Source organism: Metopolophium dirhodum, chromosome 8 (assembly GCF_019925205.1).
Source record: "Metopolophium dirhodum isolate CAU chromosome 8, ASM1992520v1, whole genome shotgun sequence".
NCBI lineage: Eukaryota > Metazoa > Arthropoda > Insecta > Hemiptera > Aphididae > Metopolophium > Metopolophium dirhodum.
The window spans coordinates 31,054,785-31,082,750 of record NC_083567.1 but is presented as its reverse complement, the minus strand read 5'-3'; the positions used below and the strand labels follow the sequence as shown (position 1 = coordinate 31,082,750).

Genomic DNA, 27,966 nt, shown 5'->3' with positions numbered 1-27,966 from the left:
ATCATTATTCACTTTACGGGTGCCTAGTAGAATATTTAATTAACCACTACAACTCACTAGGTGCATTATAATTTACTATTAATTGTGTCTGTATCCCGTTTAGCTGAACGCTTTCCAACCGTATACGACCGTCAATGCCGTTTTACCCAAATGTAATAGGTTCGCAGTGACGTCGTGTTCAGCTGAGAGCAGAGGTGTTTCGCGTATTTGGGATTCGGATCGTCGCATTACAAAAACAGCACTGCACTTGTGCGTTATCATGTACGTAATACGCGTCTAAGTGAAGACCGAGGACGTCTTGTAGTACCTACCTGGTGGTGCACTTGGAGCTACGACGATTGCGCTACGCAAGATGGGCAGCTGCTTCAGTTGTCAGAGGGGCTCGTCTGGCAAGAAGGACATGACGGGCTCGCCTTCCAACGCTGGTAACAGCAAAGACAACATATTGCCAGCCGTGCCCAGCGTACCTATTCAGAATATGCCACCCCATGACAACATACGTGAAGTCAGAAACGGGCCAATGCCTCCGGTGCCCGACCAGGAGCCTTCAAACGCCACAAATGCGTCGGCAAAAATATTTGTTGCCCTTTACGATTATGACGCACGCACCGACGAAGACCTCAGCTTCAGGAAAGGAGAGCATTTGGAAATCCTGAATGATACACAAGGAGATTGGTGGCTAGCCAGGAGCAAAGCTACTAAACAGGAAGGTTATATTCCTTCTAATTATGTTGCCAAATTGAAGTCTATAGAGGCTGAGCCATGGTATTTTGGCAAGATTAAAAGAATTGAAGCTGAGAAAAAACTGCTATTGCCAGAGAATGATCACGGAGCCTTTTTAATTAGGGATTCCGAGAGTAGAAGAAATGATTACTCTTTGTCTGGTGAGTCGATTGAACATATTTTTTATATTATTAGTAGGTACCTTACCTACCTACTTATAGGTAGGTATACCTAATGCCGTCTACTTAATTAAAATTAACAAAATACAACTTTTATTGAGTACTTCATTAATCAAATAATATTTTTGATAGTTTTGGTTTATAGGTACCTATTTATTAGACATTTTGAAAGATACCTAATCATACTCAAAACAATAGTTAGGTTAATCTAACCTAGGTATTTAAATTATGGCATTCATATCATAGGTATTACAATATTAATATTAACAAATTTAAACCTAATAGTGGTATTATTTTATAAGCATTTGATTATGGTATTTTTGAGGGTATTTTAGAATATCACCTATGCATCAAGTGTGTGTATCTAACCTGTTCCTAACTACATCAAGAAGTTCTTCTACATTCACAAATTTTAATTACTTAACTGAATCAACTTTTACAAAATATTCTAAATAAAGTACTTATTAAAATTTTAGGAATCTAATCACAACTGGAAATTGGCTATTTTAATGAAGGTACCTAATTATTTATTTAAATATAGGTAATCAATATTTTATAATAAATGAAAATTCATGTAATATGGTTTTTTGTTTACATATCAATAGGAATTCAATGTATTTAAGGCAAGTAGGTAGGTATTTCGTTTCTTGGTTGATTTTGTATTAAGCATATAATTGGCTGTTGATATATTTACATATATTTATTAAATGTACAATGTACATATTATAATATATAATATGTGAAAAACCCGAGGAAAAACCATAATGATCATTTAACTACACTATTGGTTAATATCACATTGTATGTTTTCTTATGTTTTTGTACTTATTTTTTTTATAGGTAAATATTTTTTTCTTTAATCATCTATAATTTACCTCATAGAATCATAAACAAGAAAATCCAAGGTCCAAAATGCTATTAGGTATTATTATTATTTGAAATTGTTTTATTTATCAAATGATTTTTCGAAGGATATTCCTCTTAATAAATAAGTTCATATTATTTACTCCAGTAACTCTAGTAAATTTTTATAGTGAGGGTCGAATTTGAAATGTATTTCCAACATACATTAACATTTAAATATCATAAATCATAATATAAATGTTTACATTATGTATTAGCTAGTATTACTAATTATTATCTAAAGAATTATCAGTTGGTAAACTAAAAAAAAAAAATTTAATTTGTTTAAAGCTCCTACTACCCATATTAAGCGGCATCGGGAAGAAGGTCTGGACCATGAGTCTGCCCACTTGGTGGACTTTTGTAATAACTAATGAGTTACTATAAATGTCATATCTTAAAGTTTGAGAGCTGGTCTATGTATAAAATAAACTTGAACACATTAAAGCGAGCATTTAAACATTTAATATTGAATTATATTGTACTTGTGTGTTTACTTATTTTTTTATATTATATTCATATATATTATGTATATTTACTATAGTTCGCGATGGTGATACTGTTAAACATTACCGAATCAGACAATTAGATGAAGGTGGATTCTTCATTGCTCGGCGTACAACCTTTAGAACTCTACAGGAATTAGTAGAGTACTATAGTAAAGATGCTGACGGTTTATGTGTTAACTTACGTAAGCCTTGTGTACAGGTAAGATTTCATCTTTTAATTTAAAAAATATCTACAATAGGTAACATGGTTTTTTTTAGATAAAATACTTAATCTTTCATGAACCACATTATTCTTTCTGATGTGTTAAAATGATTTTTACTGTCCACTTAATTTATTTTTAACGTTTATTGATTTTTATAGAATTAAAATAGGTATATGAATGTTAGTCTGATTGTTTCTATCTACTCTATAGCCTCAGACTGGACCATTTTCAATAATAGTTATATCAATAGATTTCTAGACTCGAGGAGTGTTAGTTTATACTTTATTTTTTTAATTTCTATAATATGTTGCCATAGGGTGGCAAAGTTTTAATTTTGGCTTACTTAAATTGAATATTTTTTTGATTATTTAATTAGTTGCAATTAGTTACACAAAACAGATAATTAAATAATTATTTTTATTGGACCAATTGGAAATTGGCACCAAATTTTTAACACATATTATTTTGGATCTCGCATAGGTCGTATGAATATTAGAATAGAAACCACGAGTAATAGCTATTCTATTTAAAAGATGAAGTGTATGACTGAGACGTAAGGAATCAGAAAACACAACCAATTAAAACTTATAAGAATCCTTATATTCAATTTTTAACCAAATTTTGTTGAAATTCTAACTTTTTAAAATATATTTGTCTATACAAATCAAACATTTACATAAACACATTGTGATCACTCATTTTAGTTACCTATTTCATTTCTGTAAGAACAACTTAAAAGGAATCTTGTTTTTAATTGTCTATCATTTTTAGTTTTTACTATGAAACAAATGTTATTAGCATAAAAGGAAAAAAACAAATAATAATCAATTTCAAATTTCTATAAATAGCATCAAAAGAGCGAAAATACTATGAAAATTGTGTCTAGAAAACTTTAATTTAAATATTAATTGTTGAACATTTTAAGTCAATGGTTATTCATTTATGAAGTACCTATCACAATACACAAAATTAATTTTATCAAATATTATATTAGAAAATAAACCAGTTGTTATTTAGTTTTTCTGGTATCCAATATTTTGTCCTGATTTAGATTAAGTGTTCTAAATAACTTTTAAATATATTTAATTAAAAATCAATGTACCTAAATGTATGCAATTTAATTAATATTTTATACTTATTAATATAAATATATTATGTTTATGTTTTTGATAGGTGGAGAAACCAGTAACTGGTGGTCTGTCTCATAGTACAAGAGATCAATGGGAAATTGATAGATCTTCATTAAAGTTTGTCAGAAAATTAGGACATGGTCAGTTTGGTGAAGTTTGGGAAGGCTTGTGGAATAATACAACACCAGTTGCTATTAAAACATTGAAGACTGGTAATTTACAATTATATTTAATTTAATAAGTAGGGTGGTTTAGCTAGTATGATGTTTATGACTTTTTCATATTTTTTCTATTAAAATGCACATTGCAGATCAAGCTATACATTTAATTCTTATGACATAGAATTAGGTACTTTAGATTTTACTTTGCATATTTAGAAACTTTTATGAATAAATATTGAATTCATATTTTGAAGAAAATAAATGCATATTTCGATGAATAATATTATATAAACCCATATGTGGGCATTGTAGGTTTTACAACTAACATCAATGAGAAAATATGAAATGTGTATTTTTTTATAACTAAATCTTTACTACTTACTTATCAGTTATCTTTACTACCTATACGTTTATTAATGATTTTTATGACCAATAATAGCGACTGAGTTGTGTGAGAGTGAGCATAGTGACTTAAGACTATACTATTTTTAGTTACCTAGTATATGGTGTGTCGTGTGCCATAGATAGACTGCTGGGTTATTGAATTATTTTAGTTTTAAAACGCGTTTTATGCTCACTAAAAATGCCCAAAATAAAAAGTTTCAACACGGCTCTACTATGAAAAGGTGTTTTAGAGTTTGGGAAGAATGTATTTTCAACAGATGTTTTAGTGCTATTCTGTAAAGTACCTATGTGGAGTAAAATTTGCATCTGAAAATAATTTACATTACTCATCATATTACAAGTGCAAGATAATATTTTTGAGTTTAACTAGACTTTTTATATTAATTTAAAGTATATTTTTATTTACTAATACAATTTTAAAAATAAATGTTATATTTGATTTTTTAAGGGCATATTTCAATTTTTATTCGGTATATTTGAATGTATTTTTTAGTGTTTTGAAGGTCATAGACATCTAACCCTAATAATAAGTTATTGAAAAAAATTAATGCTTTTTTTGTAACTTAGGTACAATGGATCCCAAAGATTTCTTAGCTGAAGCCCAAATTATGAAAAAACTAAGGCATACCAAATTAATTCAATTATATGCTGTTTGCACTATGGAAGAGCCAATTTATATTATCACCGAACTTATGAAAAATGGAAGTTTATTAGACTTTTTACAAGGTATTCTACAATATATTTCTTTAAATTTTTGTTATTTATATATTTTATATAATACCTAATAACATTTAAACTTTTGTATAGGTAAAGGACGTGGTTTGAAACTTCAACAATTGATTGATATGGCAGCTCAAATAGCATCAGGTATGGCATACCTTGAATCTCAAAATTACATTCACCGTGATCTTGCCGCTAGGAACGTTCTTGTTGGAGAGAGTAACATTGTGAAGATTGCCGATTTCGGTCTTGCTCGTCTTATAAAGGTTAAGGTTCTGAAAACTAATTATTATTGTATAAAATGTTAATATTTGTAATTTTTTTTAGGAGGATGAGTATGAAGCAAGAGTTGGTGCTAGATTCCCTATCAAATGGACTGCGCCAGAAGCTGCTAACTATAGCAAATTTTCTATAAAATCTGATGTATGGTCATTTGGAATTTTACTCACTGAGCTGGTTACCTATGGGCGAATACCTTACCCGGGTAAATATTAATATATATTTCAGTTTTTAAAGAATGTTTTATGCAATATTATAATTTTAGGTATGACCAATGCTGAGGTATTGCATCAGGTTGAGCATGGTTACCGAATGCCAATGCCACCTAATTGTCCAACGGCGTTGTATGATATTATGTTAGAATGCTGGCATAAAGATGCAATGAAGAGACCAACATTTGAAACACTCCAGTGGAAACTGGAAGACTTCTTCACAATGGAGGGGTCTGAATATAAAGAAGCATCGGGTTACTGAGATCACGCCCGCCTCTCGGAGTGGCCTATGCAACAGGCCATCGCTCTACGCGGTGCTAATCCCCAAGCAGCCGCCATATATATGCAACATGCATCTGCGGTTTATCACGCACACAGACATCAACTACATCATTTGCACAATATTTATCATTAACACTGCTAGATACATCTGTGACCATCATTACTTTTGGTAAGTCATAAATATTTATAACTTATCCGTTTCTTTTTTCTTTTTTTTTTGAAGTTTTTATGAATGAATTGTTTTTAAACTATTTAGTTGTAGATAATATTTTAATTTTATTAGATACTGTTATTCTGTTCAACATTAGATCGTAAACTTAGGTTAAATTATTTTTTATATCTGCCAACATGCTTTATCTAATTTGTACTTTTTTTCATTTTTATTAATGTTAATAAGTTCTATTTTTTTATAACACAGTTAGTAATATTATCTCTGTATGTATAACCATAAACATAGCTCAAAGAAACCTTGTACAAGAAAATTTAATTTAGTGATGTTGTTCCTGAATCAGTAAATTGATCCCTTCATTATGTAATATTTTAAAACTGTGATTGTTGTATGGTTCATATGAAATTCAGAGAACTAGTGTATTATATCTAAGGACAATGCATTTTTTTATAATCTTGGTATATTATATAATATTATATTTTATTGTAACAGGTGTAATTTTTACCTGTATATAGAATAATATATTGTAAGTTAGTACAATTTTTAAATTGTTCAATTTATATATTATATACTAGTTCTTCGTTCAATAACGTCAAAAGTAATATCCGTTTGTGATCTGCAATGTCAATTGTTAACCTATTTTTAGTGAAAATTAAAATATGTTAAATATTTGTTTTGTAGTTATTCTAAAAATGAATTAATACAAATTACATTCAGTATTATTCAAATAATAAGATATCTGTTCATTTAAATGTATTTAGTATAATTAATAACTTTCTATGATAATGCATAGTTATTAGTTATTACCAATATATTAATAAGAAATAATATTATAATATTTTATAAACAATCACAATTAGTTTATTTTACTATTTTGATAGTATTTCATATCGGTTTTTGTCTTGTAATTTCTAAGCATTGTACCAATCACAGTTTGTTTTAATTTAAAACACAATATTTAAATTCTTCTAAATATTTTTTGATAAGACACTTCATAGATAATGCATAAAAAAACATTAATTTTCCATTTACTGTTTATATCACAATCGTAATTATATAAATGTATCCTTTTTTACGCCATTTTCTTTATTATTTTTTTTACCATATTATATTTTCTACATTTTTTTTATGACTCACAAAAATAATTTTGTTAAGTACAAAACCAAAAATCCAAAAGATGTTCTAAACTACTATAACGAATTAACACAAATGAAACAACCCAGTGTTCATATTTTCAGAGCGATTTCGAGAGGTTAACGTATTATTCTATAATACTAATAAATAAATAATATTAAAAAAAATTGTAAATAAAATAATTTTGTTCTCATCATGAGTTTTTTTATACTAGGAATACATTCAAAAGTTGTTATTTAATGTTTTGTATTTTTGCATGCATACTAGAATAGAATATTGTAACATTTAGATAAATCGAACAAAAAAATCTTTTTTTTTACCTTTTTAAACTTATATACCTATGTTCATTTTATTATTATTATTATTAATTTTATTTGTATTTTCTAGTTCCTTACATTTTATTCATTTACAAACTTGTTAACATGTATATTCCAAAATTTTAATATGTATATGTATATGTTAAAAAAGACATCTTTTTGCAATCTTAATGACAAATTACCTAATTATTATTATTATCATCATTGTTTTATGTGTATATAATTTCTAAACATCTTATTATAAAAAAAATATTAGTATTATATAGCCTAAACTATTAATCATTATTATAGGACATTTATTAAAAATAAAGTTTTACCTATAAGTCTCGTACTTTTTTTTGAATAGTCAATCATAATCTAGTGATACAGCTGCTCCCAGACATTTTTTATTCAAGCCTTCCTAAAAATGAAAACTAGAATATTACTTAATAACAAGAATAATGTAACAATTATTTAATATTTAATACTTTAACTATTCATTCAAAAATTTGTATGTATTTATGACTGTCTAGAGAAACTAAAAATTATACAATATAAAGAATAAATGTGGACAGTGCTACAATTTCCTTGTATCAAAATAAAAAAATTGTACACGACAGCAAATATGATCTAAAAATTGTAATTTAAGTGTATTTATTATATTTACTCCATGCCCTCCATATAAAGTGCTCGAACCTCCCAAGGGAGTTGGCATTAAACACAATTAAGGTATCGCTGATCAAGTATGTTATTTTTCAAGAGGTATTTTGATATCTAGATCCAATTTTCTAATCTATATATTTTGAATTATTTTCAAGTTATATATACCTACAGCATGGGACTTATGATAACATACATTTCATAGTTGTCATATTTTTATTTTTTGTCCTAATATTTATTTTTTCCTTAATTCTGACACTTATTTTGAAATATGTTCAACAGTGTTATTATATAAATAGTGCATAATATGAACCAGTGCCATAGGCGCAAATCACCCAAAAATATCAGGGGGGCTTAAGCACCAAAATTTTTTGAATTTGTTTTTGAATTTTTAATAAATTTAGTTGTAATGGAAATATTATGGTGGTAGTACTATAAGTTATAATTACAGGATTTGGGGTGCTAACATAAAATTCAGGATGCTAAGCACCCTTAGCACCCCTGCGATTTGCGCCAATGACCAGTGCTACGATTTAAAAAACAATTTACAGATTAACTAAATTATAGCAGTCGCACATAAAATCTCAAAAATTGGTTTTGTTGTACACTTTATTTACACCATAAAGAAGATTATTAAAATAAAAATGGTCAATAGTCTTGAGATCTCTTCTTTGATTAAGATCTATCAAATTTAAAAATAAGAAATAATGGATTTTGAATTTACAAAGTGGTGTCCCACTCTTAATCATTGCACAACAAGACTTGTAAAGTTTTGTAACCTATATTAACACTATTATTTATTTTATTATTTATATTTTACATTTTTATTATTTTCATTTTCAAAGTTAAGAAAAGAAGAATGTATGTGAGAGCTGTTTCTAACTTATATAGTTCGGGCTACGAAAATCTGTGGCCCAATTTATAATTATTTATAAAGTGTTATTGTTTTTTTATGGTACATACGTTTTTGGTAACTTAGTTGGAGTTTTAATTAACCAACTTATAATCGAATTAAGTGCTATATTTTTTTATGTAACTTAAATACACAACAAATTATAATTTTTTTTAAAATAATATTCTACTTTTTACGATTAAGAAATTATCACTATCTTGCCCAGGCTTGTTAGGTAGATAGGTACCTACTAATTACTATAGTATAGTAGTCCCAAGTCCTTACTACTAGTAATAATAGATTATTGATTAATAATTGTGATTATTATTTATTTCGATTATAGATTATGAATAATTATAACTAATTAAATAATTAAATTCATATAATGTATAATTTATTAAATAATTATAATATAACCTAACCTAAGGTAGTAAGAAATATAACAATAGAATATGCCATTTAAATTAACGGCTCTCGTATTATAATAATATACCTACTATTATAAACTCCCATTCTAATTGTTTGGTGAAAATGTCAAGTACTTATCTAAGGTTAGGTATTCGATTTTGAGTTAAGTACATAAAAAAACGAAATATATTTTGTCGAACACCTTTTCGAGATAAAATTTATAATTATTAGGTACCTATATTAAGTTCATAATTGGTTTTATTTGACTTATTTTGAAGTTTGTTCATAATTTTGATAAATTTAAACTTTATTCATCATAATTTGGGGCCGATTAATGGTGTCACCGAAATTTTAGGGTCAGAACTCAGTACATACAACGATTACAAAATGTATAAATCGTTGTAATAATGGCACCGGTTAACGGTAGGTATCCACAATATAATAGCCTCCGCTGAGTGGAGGTATATACTATAGCCACACTTAGGAAAATCGTACTTAGTATTAGTTATAGTACTATATTTTGTCAAAATTTAAACTTTAAATACTTATAAAAAAATTGTACTTATAGATCTTTAATATTTATCTACTGCAAAAATAAATACTTTTAGTTACAAATTCTGGAAAGACTAACTAAGACGATGCGAGCGCAATTTGTGTTTTCTTTCTCAGACTCACGCGCATTAAAGCTAAAACGCATACCTATAACTCACAAAAAAAGGACTTTTGATTTGGCAAAACTTATTCGATAAATCGGTAACTCCCATTGAAGTACCTATTTAATTTTATAAAAAAATCAATAGATCTTTTCCAAACTCAGCTGTGGCTCTTAGAATAATGTTTACTATTAATTTCTTCAATACATATGGTTGAACAAAAATTTTGTAAAAACTGAAATTTGTATAATATTATAATATTGTCAAAAGTTCAAACTTAAAAAAAAGATCCGACCGTTCTCTAGAGGAGATGTTAAGAATCTTAATAACGCGTTTTAAAAACGTTTTCCATCCCTGAATTTTGGATTTTGAACAAATTATAGAAAAATATTTGTTTTGATAACCCATTTCGATGACTGGCAGCATCAGGTATACTAATTTAGTTTTGATTTCATGGAAATTATCGCGTGTGGCCGGCGTGTCCGTCACTTAAATGCTGATTTTTCTCATAACCGACCATAGATAATAAATTAATGACGGTGTTTTTTTTTTTTGTTCTGTTATCTATGGGTAAGGACTAAGGGTGGCTATGATTTCTATTACTTAACAACACGATTTAAGATATATCTTAAACCTTTGTGAGACAGAAGTTATCTGCTCTTTAGGAACGAGCACGGACACGAGCGTTTTACGCCAGCTATTGTCATTTTGGCATCCGGTGTACACGCATCACGGCGGCCTCTGGGGTGGTGTTTAAATATCGTGCGGCAGCATCATAGACCTATTAACTAAAGTTAGTTAAATTATAATTTTAGTTAATGAGTCTATGGGCAGCATGACGGCTGTGTTATGATAATATTATGTTATGATGTTATGATGTTTTAGTATAATGATTACGAACCCTGAATCGTATGAATCAGTTATGATGACAAAAATTTGCATTAAAATACATAAATCATATAATATATGGGAGAAGTCAGAAGGTGCAACGAATGAGGTACTATTATTGAACACGAACATAATAATATAATATAATTATATTCTTATATGATATATAACAACTCTACATGTTCACATTCAAAGCCGGATTATAAGGGGGCAGGGGGAGCATCTGCCCCCGGCCGAAAGATTTTAAAGGCACACATTCTGCTGAATACGATAAAAAAATCTGCTGATTCGTAGACCTGCTCGGAAGGGTGAGGAATGTCTCATAAATTAGAGCCTCAGCCACCAACACCAAATGATTTTAAATAATTAAATTATGTTATAAAAACTCTGCAGTTCAAAATTCAGATTCTAACAAGTAAAAAAAAATTAAACATTAATTAAATTGTATACAAAATTATAAAATTGTTTATAAAATGTATAATTGTTTTTTTTATGTTAGAATTTGCAATTTTATCAGCTGATTTTCTTAGAACATAATTTAATTATTTCAAATAATTTGGTGTTGGTGGTTGAGGCGCTAAAGTCAGTTGATTTTTGAGACACACCATCCCCGCTCCGTAAAGGTTTTTCAGTGCTGGAAGTAAGTCACTTACTTGGAAAATGAGTCACTTATGTCACTTATTTTCAAAATGTACCTAAATTTAAATTTGAACTGCATATGGCAACCAACTTCATATTTGAATGTACAGTAACATGCGGAGTCGGCTATGTAGTATACTGTATAATAATTATTGTATAATAAGTTATTACAGATATCTATGATTTTAGTATTTTATTTATCATATTTAAAAATTTGTATTTATCATTGTTATCACATAAAAGTGTTAAAATTATGGATGGGGTGGAGACGCAGCTTCAATAATGTATGACAATAAAGCTGCATTAATACCAATCATTGGCGCAAATAGGGGGTGGGGGCTTGGGGGGACTTAGTCCCCCTAAATGTCAGTCAAGCCCCCCTCCCCCCAGTTCAAAATCTAGTAATTAGTACTAATTTTTATATTCTGTGGTACTAAGCAATATGGGGAGGGAGGCTTGAGTCCCCCCAAAAAATTTAGTCATTTTGCGCCTATGGTACCAAATACCAATCACTCCTAAATTAATAAGCTTGGCACATAGTGCTTACAATAGATGTGAAAATAATTTAGACAAGGAAAAAGAACAAAAACTTATAGAAAAAGAACAAGAAAAAATACTCTTAGAACAAATATCAAAAGAAAGATCAGGAAAATATTTTGTCTATTGAAAAAGACCTAAGTAAAAAAAGGAAATTAGAGAACAGTAAATCAAATCTTGTAAAAAAATTACTGCTAGAAGCAAATCAAAGATTGAAGAAAGGGGTAGAGGCAAACAATTTTTCAAAAATGTAATCGGATCAAGCAATACTTGTTGGAGTCTCCAAAATTGAAAAAGAAAAAAAAGAAGCAGGAAAAAGAACATTCAGGTATATTTACGGACATTTATCTATAGATCACGAATTGAGATCACAGACCAGGGATGGCAAATAAGTGACACGCGTGCCATGGTTTGCACGGGAGAAATTTTCGATGGCACCCGAAAGACTTTCATGTGTCTATACATATTTATAAACCTTGCAAGCAATGGCATATATAAAAAGTCTTTGAAGCCATATGAAGTAAAATGTTTCTAACAATCAATAAAAATTGATTTTTTTAATAATTTTTTCTACATTATTATCATTAATTTTTCATTGATATTTTGTAAAAATTCTCCGTGTTAGCAAAATTAATTAGTGGCACGGCTGAATTTTTTTTTAATTGTGTCATATTATATTGACACGTTGACCAAATCCTATTTGCCATACCTGTCATAGACGTATAATATAATATATATATATATTATACGTCTATGATTGAGATAATATACTGGATACGGAACGGGAGATTAAAAACTTGTTCGCAAACTTGCTTACCGTGTGGCAAAGCTGCAGGCGCCATCTAGTGTAGTGTAGTATGCACCAAAAATATATTCTGATTTTAAAATCTGGTTCGTGGTAATTTGTCAAAATTTATTATTTTTGTTTTTCAACAACAAAATATTATATTGAAATATTGAATACTGTACTGGATAGTGAATACATCGGGAATTACAATTTTCAATCCGAAACGTCTCGTCAAGGCAAATGTTGCGTCCGAAATTGTTGTGGAACTAGTAAATCGCGATTTTTCATTCCAAAATATGGTCACAATACTTGGGAAATGGCTATTGGAAAAAGTTTGACCTAAAGATCAAGATGTGCGGTGATCATTTTCTCAAAGAAGATATGGTCGACACTCGGGTATTAGGAGAAACCAGTTTTTCTGTAAGAAAAAATATAATTCAATTACATTACATTGACTGTTATATTTTCTAATTTAATTCAATATTATATAATTCACATAATGAAATATTTCAAATATTATAATAATATTATTTATTACCTTATTAGATTAGTTTGGGTTAAGAAAAGGAGCTATACCAAAATTATTTTTAAACACTGATGATCTCATATTACCTAGTTTGTCAACTAATTACTCTTTTAATATAATACCTCCTGTTAGGTTAGGTTAGGTTAGGTTAATAACAGTAGTTCAAATCAAAGTATTTCAAGTGTAAGTATAATGACACAATACCAATTTATTTATTTACATTTTACACAGTTTTAATGGATTTCATAACTTACTACCTATGTTTTAAGGTGGATCAAAGTTTATCAGAAAATTCATTACATTTTCAAGATACATCATTAAATAATTGCAGTTATCTACCTCAAGACATTTTACACGTATGCATAATATAAGTTGTAAATGTATTAAGTATCAACAGATAATTATTATTATATAATCAAAAACTAAATATTTTTACATTTTTAAGGAATCTTTATTTAGTGCATTAAAAAAAGATACAGCTATTAAAATACTTTCAGGATGGTATAAAGATATATCAACTAATACAGTAATACCTTTAATCAGAAATTAGTTATATCATTTTTTAAGGTGTGAACGTTTTATCAAGATTATCAACGTAAAATTGAAAAACAATTGATTATTACACAAGGTATGTTTTAAATATATTTTAAAAAGTACATATTATACTTTATGTTGTTTGGCTTTTATTTTTTTATTATATCTTGACAGATTCTAAAATTGTGATTTATATTTTGAATTAATCAATTTCTTCAGAACAACAAGAAGAGTATTTTCCTATGATTTGTCATTTAAAAACAACTATTCAAAATGTACAAAGTGCAATTGAAAGTATGGATTCTATAAAACTATGCCATGGAGCTGTTTTAATTAGCACTTATCCTAATATAAAAACATCATTTGGCCTTCAAAATGAAAGTACTGATAGTCATTGGAAACACACTAACTGTTCAACAATTTTAAGTAGTGTCAAGTAAGATATCATGATTTAAGAAATCTAAATTTGTACTAATCAATAATTTAATTTATATTCATTGTTAAATTGTAATTTTTATTTCATTATTAACCGTCTTTTGTTAATGAAGTCCCAGCTGTTGCTTATGGTGTAAAAGGTAATTGTATTCAATTCAAAAAAAATCTTATAATATCTCAAAAGAAAAATTAGTTAGATCATATTTTTCTCCAAGTAAAAAACATTCTTTACAAAACTTAAAAGAAAAAAAAAATTGCTTGAATTTAGAGAACTAGAGTTATGAATAGGAATATTCAATTAAAATCAAATTTAATTTCTATAAAAAATCAAATGAAAAATATCTCAAATAATACATCGACAAAACTAATTGAGGAATTAAATATTTCAAAAAGTCAATCAGTTTATTAAAAGAAATAATTTTTGCTACCAAGTATACAAATCCAAAAAATAGAAATTATTCCGAAAGTTAGATGATTCTTTGCCTTTTGTTTCAAATAAGGTTAGATATTTTTTTACTTAAAAGGAATTAAATTAATTATAATATTGTAACTTAAAAATTATTAATACTTTATAGATCTCCTTCACAGTATATATTTTTGAGGGACCAGGGTTTGTTACCATTGCCATGTACTTCAACTATAAGAAAACATCTATTAGCAATCAAAAGTGAACGTGGATTTGACAACGCATTTTTCAAATTATTAGAAAAATTCTCAAAAAAAACTCAAATTAAAAAAAAAAGAATCGGGTTTTAATGTTGGATGAAATATATTTATCTACTAGTATTAATGTAAATTGTAGATCATTAACATATTCTGGTCTGAAAGACTTTGGAAGAGAGGTGGAAAATAAAAAAGGAAGTACTGATCTTGGTTTTTTGTTGCAAAGTTTAATGGAAAATGTAACCCAACCTATAGCTGTTTTTGCTTCAAAAGTTCCAGTAAAAGGTAAAAGTATAATATAAAAACATGTTAAGGCAATTCCATTTAATATAAACTAATTTAAAATTATATTCTTAAATTTTAAATAGGTGTTGACCTTGCTCAATTAGTAAAGGTTATTATGTTGTTGGAAAAGTCTGGATTAGAAATTGTAGCACTAGTTAGTGATGGTGCATCAACTAATAAAACTATGCATAAAACCCTGGGTATTAATGGGAAAAAAATAGAACTTAAAAATTTCTTTGAAAACCCATATGACGAAAATCGTAGTGTTGTTTTCTTTTTTTTTTAATTGATCATTTAAGCCCAGCAACTATGGCCATTAGCTGTTTGTTTGTTTATTTGTATAGGAGGATGCTGTTGGTAAACACGTGTGTGTGCAGTTTTTGGCAGATTTTCAAGTGGGCACCAGTAGGTATCTGCCATGCCCGGGTGGGGGATGGCGGCACTTGTTCTTCGGACACCGTGACTTGTCCGATGAAAAATGCCGCCCATGGCCGAGGAATCGAACTCGGGTTGGCTACGTCGCAGCCGACGCCTTAGTCCGCTCGGCCACTCCGTCCCCCACAAAAGTGTTGTTTTGTGTGATGTCCCACATACAATAAAAGATCAGAAATCGTTTATCACAGCAGAAATATTTAAAGGAAATATATTCATTTTAGTTACAAGCTTAACTTTCCATATAATTTTTTTAACATACAAAAAAAAAAATGTCTATTTAATATTTTCAAGATTCATCCGTCCCAGGAGTGTATTAATTGGAACCATTATAGATATGTTTTGGAAAATAACTCAAAAATATGCTTAAAATATCAAAACATCATATAGAGTTGAACAATCTTCCTAAGATGAAAGTAAAATATGCAACACAAGTAATTCAATTTATTTTATTTTTATATCTATACCACAAATAATAATCTTAATTTGTGATACTTAATAATTAATTAAGTAATTATTGATCATAAAAACAGGTATTTAGTAAGTCTATGGCAGTAGGTATACAATTCTATCATGCATAAATGTGTTATGGCCTTAAGAACAAGAGTTTCACTAAAAATGAATGATATGTTAGATGTAATGAATCCTAAATTTCTCGCAGAAGGAATTAGAAAAAAAGCAAAGATTTGTAGGTTAATTTTGTGTTGTTTGTTTTTCTCTGTGTCATCTGTGTAACTTTGTGTTGTAGTCAGGATATTATTCAATAATTATATTATCCTAACCTAACTTAACCAAATTGTATTTATGTATTATTTGCACTTAATAATCTTAATTAATGTGTATTGTATATTGCATGTCAATGTATCTTAATTTGTGCTGTAATATCATTGTATTATATGTACACATTACATTTATTACCTAAATAGTACATAAATTATATCATTCTTAAATAATAAAACAGGTTTTAAAAGAAAGTTTAAATTGGCTTGACCAATGGGAGACAAATTTAGAAAAAAGACCTATTCAAGAACAAGACATTTTTACCAAAAACACTTCTCAATCTCTGAGACTGATATTAAAATCTACTATAGATTTAACTAATTATTTATTGGAAAAATGTGGATTTAATTATGTACTTACTTCAAAGTACTTCAAACCAAGACTGTTAAGAAGTAAGAAAATATTATTTATTAGTTATTTATTTTTATAATTATCTTTCAATTTATACTTTTTGTTTAAAACCTTGTTATTTAGAAATTTTATGGAGTCATTAGACAGAGTTCCGGACCAAATGACCATCCGTCCACACCTACTTTTTTACAGTTGTATAGACTGTTGTCTATTTACTCCTTAGTAAAACCGCCAAAAAGTGGAAACCGTACAGTGTTCGAAGGTATTAATTTGTATTTACAATTATTAACATTATTATTTGTTTAGATACAGACTCCTTTAATTACTGTATCTGACTTGAAAAGTTTTATTTTTTATTTATAATTTTTATATTTTTATTTTATTTTTATTAATTAACCCGCGGCAACTTGGGTCCTTAGTCCGCTCTGCCACTTCGTCTTCCATAACAATATTTGTACCTTACTATATAATATAATATTGGCTATACAAAAACATTTAATTTTAAATAATGATCTACAAGTAGATTTCTTTTTTTATATAATTAAATACTATGATCATTTTATAATATAGGTACCCTTGTATCGAATCAAAGTGCTATTATTTTTGATGAATTGGAAGCACCTTGTGAAGTTCATATTCTTCATAAAACAAGTAGTGGTAACTTAATTAACATATTAATTAATAAATAATTATGACATAATTATTTTATATTATTTAGTAATAGCTGATATATCTATACAATATTTACACAATTTTTTCAATAGTTTTTTTTTTTTTTTTTTTTAATAATTATTTTTAGTATTATATTATAATATATTATGCACTCTGCAAAACTAAATTAAAAAATCAATGGTTTATATTGTTTATGCATTACATTTTTAGGAACAAGATTATTTATAATTTTGGTATCATTTAGATTGTGTGGTTGATTACAGTTTGATTTTGTATAAAGTATTCTTGATTTTTCATTACTTTTTGATAATTTTATACTTATTTTTATTTTTAATATATCTTTCTTTTTAGATAACCTACCATATGTTTCAAAAATAGGCAATAATGTTTCAGAAGGCTTGTCGAGTTTCAATTCTAATGTCAAACAATCTGCAGGTAATATAATATTATTAACAATTTTATTTCATGAATTAAGTCTAATTGTTATGACCATATACAAGAACTTATTACAAATTTATATTTTATTATTCAAGAGATATTGAATTCCAAAGTTATGTTAACAAAAATATGGCTTTTCTGAAAATAGAATTGAAACAAATTCAGAGCAGTCAACTAGTTATTTTAGAACGTCTAGACTTAATACAGTTATAATTTATTAGAAAATCAGCCTCGAGTTTATGACAAGTTTTTTATTTTCAGTTAACAAGTTGAACGAGTGTTCATTACAAATTGATAATATCACAGATTTACAAATTTTTGAAGACAACATTGCTGGTGATAGCAAATTTAGAACATGTTTGGTAGTATTTATAATTTGTAATAATTAGCAAATTGAAAATATAGTACATTAATCTGAAAATCAAAACAAATTATTTTTAGGTTAAGGAGTTTACATTATATAGGTAGGAAACATACCAAAGCAATGGTACGGCGAATAATGGAAAAATTGTGCATGGATGAATTACTGCAACACTATTCCTACAATGGAAAAAAAGGAAAAATTCCATTTTGATCTTCGAGTAATTGTTCTGTTATATTTGGTAAGATTATAATTGTTGCTATGTTTATGCATTTAAAATATTTGCAATAATAGTACCTATATTAAAATGTTATATACTATTTATAAAGAATATATTATTATTAGAAATACTATACACATTTTTTATCCAAATATTTTGGGTATTTTATATACTCTATTCAATATAAGAAGTGATCTAGGTGTGACTACCTATAATTTTTTTTGATGACGATCAGGTTAGACCTTGTAATGAGAAAAAACAGAGTGCCCAATTAAGTGGCGCACTCTAGTTTTCATCATTACCAGTGCACTATCGACCGCCGCCTAGAAACACGGACTCCCTGACGGAACGCAACCGCCGCCCGTAACTACAGATAGCGCCGTCCGATGCACGGTAATCCGAACGCGCGCCGCCCGCGGGAAAAACTGAGCTTTCCTTACGAAAGTAACAAATTACAAGTACAAAAAGTACATATTCATAATCAGCGCATTTCAAACTAACAATTGTATTACCGTGCCACTGATCCCGTAATTGCCCGTGGATGCACGCCGCCATACGAGCTGAGCCCGTCATCATGAACACCCGACCAAAAACCGCGAGTTTTATGTTCATGCCTTCCCCCCCCCCCCCATGTTTTATGTGATCCTTTATTAAACTATTTTATCTGTACACTCGTAAGAGTATAATTAATTAATTCAAAAGAAATACTGTACAACAAATTATTAAAATTGTGTCTGTATGAGAAATAATAAGTTTTTGAGAATAAACGCAAAATCAATTCAACCAAAAACACCCTGCGTTTAATTTTCATTACAACCTAGTAGCCAAAGTCATACCTATCTTAGTGTACAAGTTAGCCGCCAGGGTCTTTTCTTATGTTGAATAGAGTATACATTTATAAATTTATAATCTATAATTTACTGCAAGCTTGCGACTATTGTCCTCTTCACTGTATATTCATATTATATTATAGTGTACATACTATAATATTTAATGATATATTAGATAGTCAATAACTACTATAATATAATATACTATATATTTATACATACTATATAATGTATGATATATTAAAATACATTTTAATGGGATAATCTGTCTTATAATGACATGATTTTGTCTAACCTAAAATATTTATTATATAATAAATATATATGCATTATTTAATTTGGTATATAGGCTGCATCTATATAAAAAGAGTCCTGTTTAGTTATGCTAACAATAATATAATAAATTATATTGTTTTGTACAGTAGAATGTAGATTTATGATTGTAGAAATTCTTTTTTATTACAATGTATTCATGCTTGTTGCATAATTTCATTGTAATATACATTACCTATACAACTTATGCATTTTAGATTGACTAGTTCAGTTAATTATCTTATTAAAAACTCGTTAAATACATACTAATTTTGTTAAACATTAAATCATTAATTAGTCATTTTATTTGTGAACCCTGCAGATAATACTTAATTGTATTATTAAGAAACGCAACTTATTTACTGATAACTTAATTATGGTTGCTAATATTTTACTTTACCAAATTGTGTTATGTAGTTGACAAAGTCAAGCTTTTTATTACTCACGCTTATCCACATAATTAACTTATTTGTTCGATAATATATGTATAATATATGATATAACTTAACAATTTCAGAGGCTGTAAAAAAACAGGGAAAATTTAAAAATGTATGCAAAGATTAAACTGAAGAAACCATAAAATATGTTTTGGTTCAAGCCCCATTTACCATCAAAAGACTTCTTCAAAAGACAAATATAAAATCCAATAGGTAAATAATTTTTTTATAGTTTCAATCAAAATTGATTTGACTAAAAAAGTATATACTAAATAAATTTTTCATATTTATTAAACGAATTTGATTAACTTTAAATGTTAAATAAACATTTAACAAATATATTTGTGCTGTGTGGGTGCTATTTTATTTTGTGGCCCACGTATTTTACACCTACTAATGACTGCAATAGTATAGTATTAACTTCTATTTGAAATTATGGGCCCTGAAGATTCTTTGAGTTTGACATGGTCATTAATAATTGTCAATGTAAGATTGATAAGATTTGTATTAAACAATTGGTGGGAAAAAATGAATAATCCGAAACACCATATTATATCGTATTATTATATTATGTAATAACACTTAAAAATTATATTTATTTATACAAAACTGTCTTTTTAAAAAAATTTCATTCAGGGTAATTATTAAAAATGTTTTCAACGAATGTTAAAACAAGCACGTTTTTCTAAAGTACGTACAATATATTAAAAACCATGTTTACAGTTTTTTTTTCTAACAAATTTTTTTCACGGAAACAAAAGAGTCACAATAATTTGGATGGACTGTATAATAGTAATAACAATAATAATAATAATAATAATAATAATAACATGGTCTTATAATTTATAATATACCTAGTTATACTAAGTTACCTACACCTAATATGTATATTGTATATACGAATTGTAATAAAAATAATAATTATTAATAATAGTATCTACCTATAATAATAACGTTTCAACCACAGGAGAAACCTTTGTATATTTTATGAATCTTTTTATTATGAGGGACGGAAGAGGGGAGAAAGAAAACAATTTTTTCTAGTTAAATTATTAAAATACTATGCAACGAGGGTATCCGAAAGTATACTTACAACGTGATCTCATTTTTCTTTAGAATTTCTATGACCCGAATCATAATAATGTGCAGGTACAAAGAGATTTTTCTATACATAATAGATTATATAATAAACAAAAGTTTCGAATCGTTATATTTCAAAATTCAAATATATTATGTACTTAAATACCGTCTATAAAATATTACCGAAATAATTATTATTTAATATTCGTCTACAAAATTCAATGGAAAAAAAATGTAATACATTTCAATGTACTTATGCTTAAACTTAAGGGCATATTTATTAAGTTTTAGTTAATCGTAGCCTTTTTGTGCAGCTATCCTTCCCCCACAAAGCTACCACACTTGACTTCCGTTGTATTTGATCGAATTAATGCTTGAGCCAAAATTTGATTTTTTTTATACGCAAAGCCCACTGTTGACAAAACTGGACAAGTAGGGGAAAAAAAGTAGTAATATTAATAAATAATAATAATAATTCGAAATGTCGGTAAAATATTAGCCTCGGAGTACTTTATACTACCTAAACAATGGTTATAAACGTTATAAAAACAGAATATAATATAAGGGCCAGCTGTGTCCCATTTTAGTTTAATAAATTTATGGGGTGTTCCCATATGTCGGTCTTTGATGTATGCTTAAGTTTATATAATTATGCAGGAACGTCCAAATAGGTACGTTATAACTTATAATAATAATAGTACGGAGTGCCTAGTACTCCAAAGAATCGATAACCAAATTAATTTGAAATTTTTGCGAGGGACAACCGATGAGGTATGCTGAGTTTGGATAGAAAATGTTTCAAGGGAATATATTCATTACTTTGAATTATTATTTTTTCGAGTCTAAAGAGTAGTTTTACTGTACATAACACTTAACTGAGACATTCTAAATATAATATATTAGACATAATATATAAAAATTGTCAAAGATATGTATTCTATTCGTTAATAATACATAATAATAATAATATGTAGTAATAGTATAATTTTACAATGATAATAAGTCAGTTTGAGAGATACAAAGAGCTCGACAGAGATAGAATGAGAGAGACCGAGAGTGATAGATAGAGAATTAAGAGTAGTACAGAGTTTTTTACGGGTAAAACATTATACTCTGCACTAAAATATTAAAGTTATTTAATACAAGCAGGGGAATAATATTATAGGTATAATAATAATAATTATTAGATGCTAAACAAAAGTTATATACTTAAGAAATAGGCAGTCTCATAGAAAATCACTAATCAATATCTAAAGACTAGACATAAAATAAATCATAATATACACACAATTATACGTACTTAGATATTAATATCATATTTGGACGATTTTGATTTTACATTTTCTAGAAAAAAAAAAATAATAACTATACAAAATCAGATATTTGCGTAATATTATAACGCCTATTATAATGTAAAGATTAATTTTACTATAATATTATATTATATTTTACATGTACAGCGTGAGATCCATTTAACGGGCTACACTAGTTCCAAGTAATTTTTAGTGTTTTTGAAAAAAAAGAAGATTTTATTATAATCCGAAGTACCTATTTCGGTATTTCATTAAAGTATATATTATAGAATATTATTAAAATTAAAAAAAAAAAAAATTTTTCCAACCAAAAGAAGTAGTGACGTCATTTAAATGTACCACCCTCTATATATATATACACACGCACACATATAATATACTTAGATACATATGAATATTACGGCGATAAGTATCTATAAACATTTTATAATAGTCTGAAGTGTTTCGGTATTTTCATTATATGCATTTAGACTACTAGTAAAAACAAAAAACACATACATTTTTTTTAACCAAAAAAAGTAGGGACGCCATTAAAATGCATCACCCTCTATATATATATATATACACACACACATATAATAATATACTTAGATACATACGAATATTAAGGCGATAGGTATCTAAAAATTTTACTTTATCACAGATTCGACGTATAGCATAATAATAATAATAATATCATATTAATTAATATACTTTCACTAGGAAGGTAAAACGTAATAAATAAATTGACTATTATATTATATTATATTCTATAATCGAAAATAAACGTCCAATGATACAATAATATTTATTCTTATTATTTTTTATTATTATTACCACCCATGTCATTATTACAAAAACTAAATATTGTTCACATAAAGTAGAGGTACCTCATCCTACCAGTGATAGAGATTTGCGGGGTACCTTTCATGCTATATAGGCCAAACAAAATTAAACGAATTTAAAACAACAATAAAAAACCCCCACTAGACCATTATATGAATATTATGACCATTTCAGTTGTAAACACGGCTTAAATCGGTATTGTGCTATTATTTCGAAGGTGCAATCCATATTTGATTTGAATTTCAATTGCGATTGATTGTTTTGACGCGTATATAGACTATTGTTATGTGCCTACCTACTGAATGACTATAACCTAGCGTTTATAATGTATTTTGAATCGATTACATACGTTGAACTTTGATGTTGGAAATAATTCGATTCGTATATGCTTGTGTTCAATAAAAATCTAGGAAAACAACACTCTGGTGTTAGCATGTTATGAGAATAACATGTAAGTAGGTACCATTTATTATATTTATTATAATATGTCTTAACACTCGAGTATGGATATTCAGTATTCGCATTTTATGCTATTGTTCTGCTCTAATATCGATTTACAATTATTATTATATACAGATACAACTTACATAGTAGTTATACATTATCGAACGTCTAGTTGAAACGACTAATCTTATCTGGTTATAGTTTACAATACGTATTAACAAATATAAAATAAAATAATATCTGTTACTTTAAAAAATATATGTATACGTTGTTTACGTTATTTTATGTCGTTAATAAAACTAGACCAATTTATTGAATACACTGTCATGGTAATTGGAAATAATTTACAAATTTTAAATTTGGAATCTTAGAACGTCAGGTTAATCTCAAAAGTTGAAATCGTATTATAACATACTATAAATTATTATTTTTTTTATATATTGCATAATATATTATCATGAGTTATCAAATAGTCAAACGCGTTCCTTTAGGTAGTGCGAATTTGTGGTGTATACTTTTATGTAATTAAAGTTCAATAGACTTCAAGAATAAAAGTCTGAAATGTTTCAAATTTTTGAACAACTGTTAAATTGTTATAGATATTAAGCCATTATCCGAGGAAATTACACATTTTCATTAATTATTATTTTGTTAACATATTTTGTATTTAACGGATTTTGTTTTTAAAATTAATTAAAATAACTTTATTTGTCAGTACTATTGATCGATTAATAAATTAATATAATAATATTATAATTGATTTTCAAAAATTGCATTAAAATGAAAAATAAAAAACAAACACTTGTCGCTAATTTTGAACTAAACGTTTTTCAAACACCCTCAACATAACACAATTAATATTTCTTAACATCCTCAAAGAGGTGAACAGTTGTTATCTAATTGCCTAATATTGTTATGGGTACATATTTCATAAGACGACGAATCTAGAAATTAAATTGGATAAGGTTTTTTTTCGATATACTTAAAAGCAAAGAAAATATTTTCTGAGAACAAACTATATCTTTGAAATAATTATGTTAGGTACCCACTATTTTTTGTTCATACATCATCATCGAGGTGTAATACAATTTAACGTTTGAAAACACTCAGAGAAATCAAATTCATCGAAGAACTGAGAAACATCTTTAATAATAAAGCGATTAATAATATTACAATAAATTTTGAGTTTTGGTGAAATGCAAACGGATAAAAATGTTATCGATTTGTTCAGCGTTTATTGATTTCATTGGTTTATACACTCAGCATAATTTTCGACGGTTCATAATGTCTAATCAAATGTCCTATCGCGACTCCGCCGGCTATTGATTCAGTCGAGCCTTAAATTTAATATAATATATTATAAACATTTAAAACGATTATAAGGTACGTGTAAAAGCGATGGTAGTTGGTTAACGTCCAACATATACCATGTGAATCATTATTTTTACCAATAAATATTTTTTTTAAATTAGTTATACCTACTTACCTAACTATATTCTAAATTTATTTTACCCACCTATATCGTATTAAACATGATTTAAATTAATATTATGTTAGGTTAGTACATAATATTAATATTATGATGACTTGTGATACAAATTAACTATAAATGAACAAATTCAGTCAAAAACGTATAACTGATTCCTACATTTTTTTTTCTTTTGATAAATTTAAGACTCGACATAGTCGACATTTGACTTTCTCCAAAACAAAACGTTCGGGCGGAATCGATAAGTCCTCTTACACACGGTCACACACACAATAATCGTAATATAGGATAAACGGATTATAATAAATAACTGGTGTAGACGGTATAATATAATATTATATTTTAAGTGCGCGTATTAGGGGGGGGGGGGGAGAGGGGAGTCTAAAACCGAAACGGGTTTATCGTCGATAACAAAAATATTTTAAATTATAATATTACATCGGAACATAATATTATAATACCTATTCGTGACGACGGGAAACTATCAGAGCAGGTGTGAAGTACAATATGTATACGCGTAGCTATATAGATTACGTATTATAGACACGTCCTGATCAACGGACCAGCGAGTGGTGGCAAACAAACGCCTCTCTTAAAAATCACGTTTCACCGGCGTCTCGTCGAGCTCATCATTATTTTTGCAAAACCAAATCGCTTAGGGTGAAAAATAATTCGAACGGCACAAGACGACAATGTAACAGACACGTCGATTTTTATAGGTGATATTAAATGGAGTGTGATGTCTTATATAATTCGGATCCTCTAGTTTTGTCAAAAATATAGTTGGGTATCTCGAAGACCGCGCGTTTATTTGCGATTCGTACGGCACAGTTTGATCGATTGATTGACGGATTTTTTTCGTCGTCACCGCGATCGGGTGCGCCGTATATTATTTTTAGTCTGTGTAACTATCGTTAATTGTTTTTAATTCACCCAAACGGCATTTTTTTTTTTTATATTGTACGATAATTTAAATTATTTGATTTTACTGTATATTACGCACACGTCTTGACGTTATAATTCAATGGATATTATAATATATGTATTTGATTTACTCTTTATTTATCGTACCTATATTCAGTTAAGGCTCATTTTTAATTTATCATAATCATAATATTATGTTCACAGGTACAAAATAAAATATTATGAAGGTTGTAGGTTAGGTACCTATCTAATAATACCGGCAGGTGGTCAAAGTATTCGGCGCGATTAAACGGCATCCCGTCATAGACAGATGCTTGGTATTATCATGCATCAATAATATTATAAACGATTCTGAAAACTCTATTGATGAATAATAATAGTTTTTCTCTGCAGAGCGAACACGTTTCTTGCCGTCCAGCAATGTCGTGGCCCCGAGGAGAGTTTTTGTACACGCGATAAAATGTTAAAATTGCAAAAATGCCGATAGTCTGCACCGGGTGGTGCGAATTTCGTAATAACAATAATAGTAATAATAATAATAATAATAATAATAATGTCGACGACGACGATGACAATGATAACGAGGACGACGATGATAACAATAATAGTAATAATATTAATAATAACAGTATCATTATATCGACAGTGTCGGCGGGGGCTGCTCAGGTCTTTCTCTTGACGCTCGCCTCGATCCGCACGTCCAGCGTGTTGACCGGACCGGCGGCGGCCACACCGGACGAGGTCGGGTCTTCCGGTCGCCTGACCAGCGGGAAACGGGACCGCAACAGCGGTACGTCGACGGCGCACTCCTCGGGTATGGCCAGTGTGACGTACGTCTTGGACAGCGACGGCGGCGGCGTGGGCGGCGGAGCGGCCAGCGCGTTCGGATTGGGCGCCGCCGGTACGGCCAGCAGCGCCGCGGCGACAGCGCTGTTCTTGGCCACCGCCGCCGGTTCTCCGCGGACCGGATGCCCGCTTCCGCTTCCGGTCGCCTGACCGCCGGCGATCGCCTCCGAGACGCACCTCGCCTGCAGCTGCACCTGGTTCGCCGACGACTGCCAGTCCGTAAACTGTTGCAGTTGCTTGGGCTGCTGCAGTTGCTGCTGGCGTTGACCGGCGGCGTCCGGGTGGTCTGTCGCCGTCCGCTGCGAACCGGAACTCCGGACGCTGTCCCTACGAGTGACCTACGCGTGAACCAAAAACAATGAGCTATAATATCGCGGGGTGGACGTGCAATGGTTCGGGTCGCGTTACATCACTCCGGTGCTGTGCGGTCAACGACGACTTCCGGTTCCTGGATTCGAAATGAGGAATCATGAAAGTGGGCATGAGCGCCGGGGGGACGAGCATGTTCGACTCCTGGACGGTCTGGCGCCTTCTCTGCGACGGTACGATAGTCGGTTCCGTCATCCTACCACTCCACGAGTTGAAAGAAAATCGTCGTCCTTGACCTGTTAATAAACACAATACAAAAAGTTTGATACAAAAATTGATAAAATAAAACACCCTTAAAACGAATAATATTCGTAAGAGATCCCGCGCACCGCTAATCTCTAGACACAGATCGCGTATTTTTTTCACGCCACACTGTATAACATAATAATAGATGTTGTTGATTTACTTTGGTATAGAGGTGAAGGTGGCAAACTTTTAAAGGTGAAGTCGGCGGGTAGCGAAAACTCTTTGCACAAAGGATTTTGAATCGAGTACTCATGGTCAAGGGCCATTTGAACCAATTGTTCTTCTTCCTCTGCAGCCATTTCTCTCTCCAATTGATCTTCCATGTCCATCTCGTCCTCCATCTACGAACAATGAAAAATTACAATTTTTATTATTATGGGCACTT

At 29.1% G+C, this 27,966-nt stretch overlaps 2 protein-coding genes and 1 pseudogene across 5 annotated transcripts in view; 2 read left to right on the top strand and 1 right to left on the bottom strand.

The window, feature by feature from the left end:
- On the top strand, window positions 1–7,657 carry LOC132950645 (tyrosine-protein kinase Src42A). The gene is made up of 7 exons (XM_061022166.1): window positions 1–884; window positions 2,350–2,513; window positions 3,691–3,859; window positions 4,781–4,939; window positions 5,021–5,199; window positions 5,261–5,417; window positions 5,478–7,657. Exons 1-7 carry the CDS (start codon window positions 353–355, stop codon window positions 5,684–5,686), a joined length of 1,569 nt encoding a protein of 522 aa, XP_060878149.1. The 5' UTR covers window positions 1–352; the 3' UTR covers window positions 5,687–7,657.
- A 6,154-nt stretch (window positions 7,658–13,811) lies between these two features.
- LOC132950088 (uncharacterized) lies at window positions 13,812–20,248 on the top strand (annotated as a pseudogene).
- A 1,753-nt stretch (window positions 20,249–22,001) lies between these two features.
- LOC132950081 (voltage-dependent T-type calcium channel subunit alpha-1H-like) overlaps window positions 22,002–27,966 on the bottom strand; it is a 311,428-nt gene continuing 305,463 nt past the window's right edge. For all 4 annotated transcript variants that reach the window (XM_061021301.1, XM_061021304.1, XM_061021302.1 and 1 more), the window contains 3 exons: window positions 27,742–27,922; window positions 27,375–27,571; window positions 22,002–27,304 (listed from right to left, as the gene is read on the bottom strand). In XM_061021301.1, coding sequence (XP_060877284.1) covers window positions 26,783–27,304; window positions 27,375–27,571; window positions 27,742–27,922 — 900 coding nt within the window. In that variant the 3' untranslated portion in view covers window positions 22,002–26,782. The remainder of the gene's footprint in view (window positions 27,305–27,374; window positions 27,572–27,741; window positions 27,923–27,966) is intronic.

Excerpts from the sequence above, each read along its gene's own strand:
- LOC132950645 (XM_061022166.1), top strand. The coding sequence starts at position 353 with ATGGGCAGCTGCTTCAGTTGTCAGAGGGGCTCGTCTGGCAAGAAGGAC. Across the intron at positions 4,940-5,020 it reads TTTATTAGACTTTTTACAAG|GTAAAGGACGTGGTTTGAAA; the intron begins GTATTCTACAAT and ends ACTTTTGTATAG. Across the intron at positions 5,418-5,477 it reads TGGGCGAATACCTTACCCGG|GTATGACCAATGCTGAGGTA; the intron begins GTAAATATTAAT and ends TTATAATTTTAG.